Raw genomic sequence first — 11,084 nt, 5'->3', positions numbered from 1 at the left:
GGTAATAATTCTTGTTTTAATTCTTTTAACACATGAGAAATTGGAGTTAAGACTGATCGTAATATAATCACATTCAAGATCGGTACTGCGAGATATCGAAAGAAGACACGTGGTGGCTCCGGCCCTGCGGCGACAGAACCTTTATCGAAACTCAGCTTCCTGGTCCTAGACCTCAGGCCAGAAGGTAGGACATGCTTTTGTATTTCCCGCAAAGGTCCACATTCAGCTATGTATGGGTGCCAAGTGTGTGGTCTTTAGGTGTGGAGGCCTGTTGGTTTATCCTAGCAAAACAGTGCAGAGAGTATGAGGTTGAATTTTAAGGGGATAATTTTGTGTTTTTTCATGATTAACTATGAGAAGTTCAAAAATGTTGATTTTTAAATCTTTTATTATTGTATGCTCTCTTTCATTTATCTAACTAGCCTAATAATCCCTTACTATCCCTTAATGCTTACCGTCCCTAAAGATATTAAACCCCAAACTGCCCATACATTCTGTCGTTTCTTGATGCATAATAAATGGACTACTCTTTAATGCTACCCTGATTCATAATAGCCCTGAACTACTCCTTAGTGCTACCCTAAAATCCCGTAATTATCCATTAACGCTAACTTGACCTGAATCATTACAATTCATTGCTAGTCTCCTGACCCTTATTTTAGATGCTCCTGTCTACTTTGGGAGGATGGCCCTTAGCCCTGCTACCAGTACACTTATGTTTCTTGTATAATGCATGAAAGCCACTACTTATTTTCATTCTATTTTTTCAGTCAACAATGTTTTTCACACCAATGTTTTTCAGTCTACTTTTTCCGTACCATGGGGCAGATTTACGTTTCCTGGCGCATCCCTGCAAATCAGCAGGGATGCGCCAGGGAAGATGCGTCACGCAAGTTTGCCCATGCGCTATTGCAGATGCGCCGCATTTGCAATGTGGTGCATCATGGCGCAAAGACAAGCAGATGCGTGACGCATCTGCTGGCGTAAGGTTGGCGCAGTGCTGAAGTTGTGTCGCAAGCGTGACGCAACTCCAGCACTGTTCCAACCTGCCCTATCCCTAACATGGTGCGTCACGTCTTACGCCTGCTTGAAGCAGGCATAAGGATTTGACGCACCAGCGTCGGAAAAGTGACTGCGTGAAATCTCGTAGATTTCACTGCGTCACTTTTCCGAGGGTTTTGTCGACGTAACGCCCACCCTGCATACATTAAACCTGACTCAGGTTTAATGTGGCGCAGGGCTTTACAACGTGACGCATCTCCCTAGATGCGTCACGTTGCAAATCTGTCGCAGCATGGCGCTAGCTTTGCGCCGCCGCTGCGTCACAAATGTGATGCAACGGCAGCGCAAAAGTGGCGCACAGGGCTTGTAAATCTGCCCCAGAGTTTGTACAGTGAGTAGGATATATAAAATCTATCTAATGTGTTGTGACAGTGTGACTCCTGTCCATTTAGTAATAGGATCACTGATATGACTAGCACTGTCTAAAGGATGTAATTATAGTCTGTCTTGTGTGTAGAATACCTCCATCCATATATTTTTTGAATTTGGAAATAGTCTAACTGCAATGGTAAACTCTTAATTGGAAAAATATACATTTATTTTGCTGTGCTTGGTACAGACGGCTGCTGGATATATCAGAGATCTGCCTAGAACTCTTTTAAAGGGTATTGCTCAATGCAAGTCGTATGCTTTTTACAGAAAATTTCAACATGTTTTGTATTATTTGCCATCTAAAGTCAAGTCCAAATGTATAAGTACTTTGTTTTAGGTTTACTCCTAACATATACTGATTTTATCCTTCTAATAGTAATTCAAGGACCCCATAATTGGAATATACCCTTTAAATTCTAGGCAGATCACTGAATTGACATGCTTAAGCTTTTCAATCGCCACTGGTGTTGTGCATGCAATGGCACCTAGCCTCAAAGCTTACATCATATTTTAATTATTAACAGGATCCCAGGAGGAATTCTGAACTAGTTACAAGGCTATACCGCTTGGGGGACAGCTGTACGTGCTGCTGCAGTTGCATTCCTGTCAGAATGAGGATGGATGACTAATTGCTGTTACTATTGTGTGCATGACAATTCATATTAGTGTATTCATTATTTTGCGTGATATAGTTTTTGTGTCTTCAACCTAGGGAATATTTAAAAACAGGTTAGGTTTTCTATTTCCAGTCTGATCTATTGCTAGATACAATGAACACAGTTGACAGTTTACTCGTACACCCCTTTTTGGGCTTGACACATGCTGATAAACTGCAAGTGAAAACATTAGGAGCTGATAAACCTGAAATTAAAATTGAGCAGTCTGCAAAAGATAGGGGACAGGGTTATACACGTCGGTTTACCAGAACATGGTATGATAGGATAGAGTGGCTTACTGGTAGCGCTTCTAAAAATGCTTTATTCTGTTTCCCTTGCTTACTTTTTGGAGGTGAAGTTGCCTGGACAAAAACAGGAGTTACTGACCTAAAGCATCTGGCTGAAAAAATAAAAAAACATGATTCCTGTAAATCTCATTTGACAAATATGTTGAAATTATCTCTTTTCGGAAAATCGGACATTGTACAGCAATTGAACGAAGCATACCGTGTGGGAGTAAGAAAACATAATGCAGAAGTGGATAAAAACCGATACATTTTATCAAAATTGATTGACTGTATTCGTTTTTGTGGTGCCTTTGAATTGGCATTACGGGGCCATGATGAAACTGAAGAGTCTCTAAATCCTGGCGTGTTCGGGGGCCTTGTTGATTTTGTCTCCAGCATTGACAGTGCTATGGAAACACATTTAAGAACAGCCACAGTGTTTAAAGGCACGTCTAAAACTATTCAGAATGAATTGCTGGACTGCATGCTGGAAGTGATAAGAGAATATATTACACAGCAGTTGAGAAGCACTGATTATGTAGCTATCCAAGCTGACGATACAACTGATGTCTCTACTAAGACACAGTCAGTTCTAGTCTTCCGCTACATTGATGGAAATTGCAAGGTAGCTGAACGATTTTATTGTTTCACACATCTAAAAGACTCATCTGCAGAAACAATTGCCTCAGCCATTCTTAATGAATTAAACATTGTTTTCCCTGACCAATGTGCTAAAGGAAAACTAATTGCTCAAAGCTACGATGGGGCCAGCGTCATGCGTGGTGCAACAGGTGGGGTGCAAAAGAAAATCAGGGATGTTTACCCAAATGCACATTATATTCATTGCCATGCCCACCAACTTAACCTAATTATGGAACAGGCTTCCTCCAAAATATCTAGAGTTAAAATTTTCTTTTCAGAGATTGGAGGTATAACAGCATTTTTTGCACGTTCCCCGAAAAGGACTGATATTCTTGAACAAATAGTTTCAAGAAGACTTCCAAGAGGGTCTGCAACTCGCTGGAACTTCAATATTCGAGCAATATTGATAATTTATGAATACAGAGACGATCTTCTTGAATGCATGTCAACCATTGCAAACAGTGGTGATTTTGAGTCAAATACTATATGTGAAGCTAAGGGATTTAGTAGAACATTAGATGATAGAGAGTTTATATTCTTTCTGTTTCTTTTTCACCGTATAATGCCCCAGGTAGACATTTTATATAATCAATTGCAAAAGCGAGACATTGACACTGTATATGTCCAGAAAGCTACTACAGACTTTGTGACAAGCATCACCAAAGTACGGGAATCCATTGACAGTTTGGATTCTACACTGCCACAAGAATGTACATTTGTAAACCGAAGACTGCAAATAAATACTTTGACCCAAGAAGCAAAAGAAGTCTGTGACATTATTGTGGTCCATGCCAGAGAGCGCTTTGCATTCACAAAGCATCTTGTAAGTGCAACACTATTGCGAAGTGACCTTTTTGAAAGACATGACAAATCTTTCCCAGCTGAGGCACTCGCAGAAACGATAGAAGCCTATCCTATGTTAGACAAGGCTAGATTGCGTACAGAACTTTCGGTCCTGTATGGAAGACGTGACTTCCGTCAAACTACTGGTGGTGCCATGGCTTTATTTAGCTTTTTGTGTGAAAACAACTTAGAGAAATCTTTTTCTGAGACCATAAAGCTTTTAAGAGTTGTCATTACTACACCCATGACAACAGCAGAGTCTGAGAGATGTTTTTCCACACTAAAGAGGGTAAAAACGTTTTTGCGAAACACTATGACTCAAGCTAGACTTAATGCATTGGCTATGCTGTCAATGGAAAAGGAGCTAATAAAGGAAATACCAGAATTCAACAAAAGAACAATTGAAAAGTTTGTTCATATTAAAGATCGACGAGCAAACTTTCTATATAAATAGAAAATATTAATCTGATGTGTAATCATAGTTTCAGGTGTTTATAGCTCGGTTTGTTTTGTTTGATAACATTAGGAAGTACTGTTGGACATGTACTCATTCCATTTAATATTCATAAAACTCCTGTACAGTTGATATGTGTTTATATATGTGTGTTTATGTATCTGTGAATTTATAGATATTTGTTTTCATATTTTATTATTTTTTAAAATATTTTTGTTGTTAGTGTCTAAAAATATGTTGGTTTTGAGGGTATATGTCTTTATATGTACAACATTTAGTTATTTTCGTAATTTATTTTTATTTAACTGTTTTCTACTGTACTAACAGGGACAAGAACCCTTCTACCTGTGATTGACATGCAAAGTATTTAAATATTATTATTATTTTTTTAATTGTTTAAAAATATCATATTGGTTTTGAAAGTTCTTAAAATGTACATTTATTTATTTTCATAATTTCTTTTAATTCAATTTTTTCTGCTGTGCTGGCTGAAGAGCACAAGGACCTGAGTGTGGCATGCAAAGAATTTATATAGTATTATTTAAAATAATTGTGTTTGTGTTTACAAATATCATATTGGTTTTGAAGGGATATTTCTTAAAATATACATTTATTTATTTTCATATTTTATTTTTATGTAGCCATTTTCTACTGTACTGACAGGCACAAGGGACTGAGAGTGGCATGCAAAGTATTTAAAAATAAAGTAAAACGTTTTTACCAAGCCTGCTTATACATATAAAGTTTGTGTTGTTTCTTTCTAAAATAAATTAAAGATTGTTGATGGATATTTCTTATATTTTAAGCAATGCATATTACACTCATTTCATAACTCATTTTTATTTAGTGGTTTTCTAAAATACTGATGGACCCAAGGGCCTCAGAGCGCTATATGAACTATTTTAAGTACAATATTTACTTCATTTTGCAAAATTGCCTCGCTCAAAAATGCAAAGCTTTTGCTGACTTCCTAAGAATTAAATGTTTGTTTCGAATGGATATTTCTTATACTTGTAGCTATTTAATGTCATGAAGATTACTGGGCAATCAACATTGAATAGCTGATGCAGAAAAGGAAGTGGCCAGCCTTCATTTCGGGTAGGATCAAAATTACAAGTGTGTTTCTTTGCGGATGTTTATGCACCTATGTTAGGTGTTTTCTATTGGAATGGGTAGAGACAAAGCGGTTTTGCTTAGTACCCCTAGCCATCTTCAGAAGTCAGACTTGCTTGGCAACACAGAAATTCTCTGAAATTATGTATGAGTTTTCTTTTATGAATGCCTAGAAGAACTGATTTTTCAGTCCATTTATCACATAAATAGTGCTGAAAATTGCACCAAAAAATGCCAATTTTTAAAAAATTTCTTCACGGGGGGAGAACCCCCCCGAACCACCCTTATTGCCGTCGGGCTCGCTCGCTACGCTCCCGTACGTTCATGCCTTTTGAAATACGCCCCACCAGTTTAAAATTCCACCAGCCGCCACTGCAAACTACTAGCGCCGAGTGGGAGAAAACATCCTGCAACCGCCGAAAGCGGTGACAAGTGATAATATCCTGTTCTGCCGACTCTGGGCCTGGAGTGGGACCCACCCTTGAAGGCCTGACGCAATTGGAACTGGGACGTGCACCATTCCTAACACCCACGGCGCCTGATCTAGGAGCAGCGTGCCGGAGATTGCAGAGCCCCCTCCGGTGAGCAGGGAGTTATCTGCACAGGTGGGGGTGTGGCCTTAAAAATGGTGCCGAAAAGAGACAGGCATGGCCTCAGCACAAACAGATCCGCATAAAGCCAAAAACCTGATATTACGCTACGGAAGTCTTAGACCCTGTGCCATGGGAACCACCTATAGACCCAGAGACTTAGAGGTGCACCGGGGAGTGCCTGAACCCAACGAGGAAGAAACTGCTCAGGCCCCCATATGTCTGACAGAGTGATGCGGTGTACTTGGGTTCTGACTTGGGGGAGCTGACCATAACCTATGGATACTGGCACCCAAATGGGACAGTCCCAACCTCTGCCTGTGAGCGGCTTGTGGACTGGCGGCGCAACACGGCAGACCTGGGCATTGAGCGGTGGGCCCAGGGTATCAAAGGTGTGTCGCTGCAGGCCTAGAATATAAACAGGGGGGGTCCCCCAGATCCTTGAACATTGCAGGCAAACGACGATTGGCCAGTCGGCTGAGCGATGGAGCTCCCCAGAACACTGCTGCTGTCACCGTGTCAAGATAGTCCTGAGACCTGTCCAAAAGAAGCTATCCAAAATTTTCGGGAGCTAGTGCCATATTGTGGCGGGCTTGCAACCCGCTTTGAAGCAACTGCCCAGATCTCTGTTGAACTGTGCTGTGAGCATGCATGCATCTGGTTTTATTTTAAATTGCTTGTTTTTAATTGATTGTGATGAACTTAAGTTGCTCATTTTTATTGTGATTTATTATTGATTCGTGTCTATTTACTGTCTGTACTAAACAAATTTTGTGTTTTTAATGTATTGTGTAGAATTAATAAATGTATCAATCAAACTAGATTTTTATTAGTTTATACCTGGGTTTCTCTGTGTTCCTGTTGGCACGCAATACAATCCTCCTTAGTTTGAGATGAATGAATGAAACAACTGGGTTTGAACTAGGATATGCATGGTAAGATTACTCACTATATCAGATCTTACTGTAAGCTCATTTTTTGTTCCAAAGGATATCCCTTCTGATTCACTTTATAGTGCCCTACTCCTTTGGTCTAGAAGGGGCCCCTCTTTTCCTAGATAATACATGCATGCATTGCCCATAGAAGGGATCAATTGACACCATAAAGCAGATCTACAGCTCGAAGTGCCGAGGCCGCTCTAACGTAATATCACCAGAGTCACAACACCGTCGTATGCACACATAGTAGAGGAGCTTGGCCCTATAAAGGGGCATTCAATTGTTACGGCACACCATAAATCTACAGCTATATATAGACACAACACCTGAAAACCTGATGTTTGCCCCTCTGGTCCTCCTACTCCCCCCTCCTATAATGAAAATGGCCAGAACCAAATCAGAGAAACCTCAAATACAAGCGTGGGCCATGTCTGACTCAGCAAGCGGAACTTTGGAGACAGCCCCCACAGCGGGACAACACCCAGGAGCGACACCTGATCACACAGATCGCTTTGATGCAATCAGGGCAGTCATATTGGACATTAAATCCACCCTAGGCCCCAAAATTGACTCGCTCTGTATTGAGATGACCCTCCTGCGCGAGGATCAAAAACCGCTTACGGTCTAACCAAAAAAGCTATTTCTCTCACCTACCATAAGCTAATTAATAATCAGAAAGATCCCACACAAGCTTTAAGAGACAAATGGCAGATTGACCTAGGAGACATGGATGACCAGGACTGGCAGGAGGCATTGGCGTCCCCGCGTGAGGTGGCGATCCTGTCCCGACTACAGTTGGTGCAATTGAAGATCCTGCATAGAACATACTATACTAGAACCATGCTTCACAAAATCAGCCGGGCTGAGACGCCGCTCTGCCTGCAGGGATGTGGGACACGGGGCACCTTTTTCCACACGATTTGGGATTGTCCCCGCATAGCACAATATTGGGAGACGGTAATGGAAACCATTACCCGGGTGTGTGGCTTTGAAGTGTCCCCTGAGGCAAAAAGATGCCTCCTCAATATATGGGAGCCAACCGACCTTAATCACGCTGCACGGGACTGGGCGACCCTGGGGTTCATGTTAGCTAAGCGCAACACCGCACAACACTGGGCTGCGCCCACGGCCCCCATGAAGCGACACTGGTGCCAAGACATGGATAGAGCAATGGTGGCTGAAAAAGCAGTCTTCACACACAGAGGGTGCCCTAAAAATTGGGAGTGGGTGTGGGACAAGTGGAACTCTTTCCGTGGCTATATTTGTACCCCCCGGCAGGAGAATCAGATCCGGACCTAAGCGACTAGCCCACAAAGACCAGTTAAGGGCCGGATACACGCCCTGGTTTGAGGATCCCTGCACTTTGACAATTTGGGAGGTGACTTACTGTAGCTCCATACAAGACAGTACCTGTGTAAATAACCAATACTATATGAGACGGGATTATGGATAATATGGAGTGTTACCAGCACGTTTTGTTTTTCCTTTTTTGAGTAGATGATAATTCTTTCAAAGTTTAATACGATATAGAATGAGAAAACTTGATTTTGTCTATCTAAATGGTATAACTTGGCTGATTTCTGCTGGATGCGCATGAGTCATAAGAGCGCACACTGTTCTACAACCATGGACCCACGTTAATGTACCCAAGAAATGTCGCAACGTTATTTAAGAACTTTGGGAGGTCCTCAGAAATAATGCCTAGATCAGCTTATAGATGATGAAAAAACGCATATGACACGCAATGTAGAAATAATATGCTAATTGGATACCGTTTTGCTATTTGTGTGTTTGATGTATAAAATCAATAAAATGTGTTTATTAAAAAAAAAAAACGCTTAAGGAACGGGTGGAAAACTCTGAATCAACTCTGGCGTCTTTGAGACCCATGGTAAAGGGGACGGAGGAACAGCTTAAGTTGCTACAAAAGGAGGTGGGATACCTACGCGATAGGGTGGAGGACCAGGAGGGCAGATCGCATAGCAACAACGTCCTCATAGGGGGTTTCCCAGAATGGGCAGAGGGCAAAAGTATGGAATTATATTAGGAGCAGTGGTTCGCAGACACGAATATGCAAGGCAAGCATTCTAAGTTTTTCTCAGTGGAAAGAGCCCACAGGGTACCTGGAGGTCCTCCTCGCCCGGGGGCCCCACCGCGTCAAGTGGTTTCTCGCCTTTTCAATTACCGCCAAAGAGACCACATCCTTCAGGTTACAAGAACACACGGACCGTGGACAACTGAAAATGCCACGGTCCATATTTACCCAGACTATACTTTTGCTGTACAACAACATAGATCCTCCTTCATCACAGTAAAGAAAAGCCTATGTGAACACAATGTAAGACACGCACTGAATTAACCAGCCACCCTGCGAATTCAACATAATGGCAAGACCACCTTCTGCACTAAACCTGAGGCCGCATGGGACTGGATGGAATAAAATGCCTGGTGAACACTAGGGACTCGGCCTCCATATCCCAAGGGTCGTGGCAGACACAAAGGCGGTGTGAACAGCATTCTAGACACCGTCCACGGGGTCCCACCAAAGCGCAAGCGGAACAGCAAAGAGCACAAGCTGTACAGAACGCTGGCTGCTGTGCTGCACTCCACCCTGCCCCATCCTCTGGCTCTGAGCTCGATAATGCACCGGAAGACACCCCTTCTTTGATAGATTCACAGAAGGTGGCCCTGGAAGCAGATGGTCCGAACATCATGCCCCAGACGGCAGATGACTTCATGTAACAGGGATTATACAGGCTTGATGTTTTAGAAAAATGTGAGCAACAGCTGAGGCAGGTGCCCTGAATTCCCCTGTTTCAACACAGCAAAGTGGGCCACGCTGGGGCCCAGACCAGGAACTTATGCAGGCGGGCATACTGGAACTATCTGTAGACTTTGCCCCTCACTATATCACTCACTTTATGTGGCTGTTATAGATTTAGTATTTGTTGTTTACTGTAATATCTCATGTTTGGTGGGATCTTTCTTTTTTCTTTTATATATTCTTGTATGCTTATTTAGCTTCGTACTGCAGATGAGTGCGGATGGCTGGCTGCCCGTTGGCGCTAGGGAGTGGGAGTTGGGGAATGTTTTCAGTTAAAATGCTTAACCCTTGCCCAATCATGTACTTGTCATTGTGTATAGACTTAAACACCCTTATATCGTGCAACATATATACAAATGTGCCGGTTTGGTGGAAACATTACCATGGAGGCAGAGCATAGCCTTACGTATTATTACTTTTCTGCGCACATGGCTGCACAAGTAGATAATATTATACTCCTAACTTGGAATGTACGTTTGTTAGCAGGCTGTGCAAAACGCCATAAAGTGTACCAAAACCTGAGGAGACGAGGGGTCACCATTACGCTTCTACAAGAAACGCATGTGAATACACAGTTAATTGCATCCATGCGCAAAAGCTGGAGGGCACAGTGATGGGAACCACATATTTGAGCTATGCCAGAGGAACCTCGATATGGGTGGCACCAGGGACACCACTTGAAATACAGTCTACAAGCACTGATCCGGACGGACGGACGGTATACGGCTCTAGAGGGGATATTAAATGGTCAACCAATAACACTGATCTCATTATACACCCCTAATTCAGGTCAAGCCCAGTTTTTACAAACACTCACGCCGGCGTTACTGCAGAACCCTAACATACCCACGATTTGGGGTGGGGACTTTAACTGTAATCCCACCATGACACTAGACCGTTCACCTCCCCACCAGTAAAGGGTGCCCAAAATATTACCCTTTCACATCACCTACGGTCCTGGTCCTCCATGACCCTCTTATATGAAGCATGGTGGGAACTGCACCCTACACTCAGAGAATACTCCCATTACTCCGGTCTCCATGACATCCTTCCTAGAATAGATCTGATAAACTGCTCATCAGAAGCCCTGCCACTGATATCATATGCTGACTATCTCCCCTGCACACTTTTGGCCCACAACTCTTTGCAAATAAGTTGGACTGGTGGACCAACCCGATCCAGTATCCCAACTTATCGCCTTCCCTTGGAGGCACTCGAAGATGCACCATTGCGTGACTCACTCACACAAATGATCACAACATATTTTTTAGGTAATGAAGGTACGGCCTCCAACGTTGGTATA

The 11,084-nt window shown here is 42.5% G+C and overlaps 1 protein-coding gene across 1 annotated transcript; it reads left to right on the top strand.

Moving 5' to 3' along the window:
- The first annotated feature begins 2,537 nt into the window (after positions 1–2,537).
- LOC146785358 (zinc finger MYM-type protein 1-like) lies at positions 2,538–4,671 on the top strand. The gene is made up of 2 exons (XM_085633028.1): positions 2,538–4,270; positions 4,644–4,671. Exons 1-2 carry the CDS (start codon positions 2,538–2,540, stop codon positions 4,669–4,671), a joined length of 1,761 nt encoding a protein of 586 aa, XP_085489154.1.
- Positions 4,672–11,084: the final 6,413 nt, after the last annotated feature.

Source organism: Triturus cristatus, chromosome 11 (genome assembly GCF_964204655.1).
Source record: "Triturus cristatus chromosome 11, aTriCri1.1, whole genome shotgun sequence".
In the NCBI taxonomy this organism is placed as follows: Eukaryota; Metazoa; Chordata; class Amphibia; order Caudata; family Salamandridae; genus Triturus; species Triturus cristatus.
The sequence above is the reverse complement of the archived record's forward strand: the minus strand, read 5'-3'. Positions and strand labels throughout refer to the sequence as shown.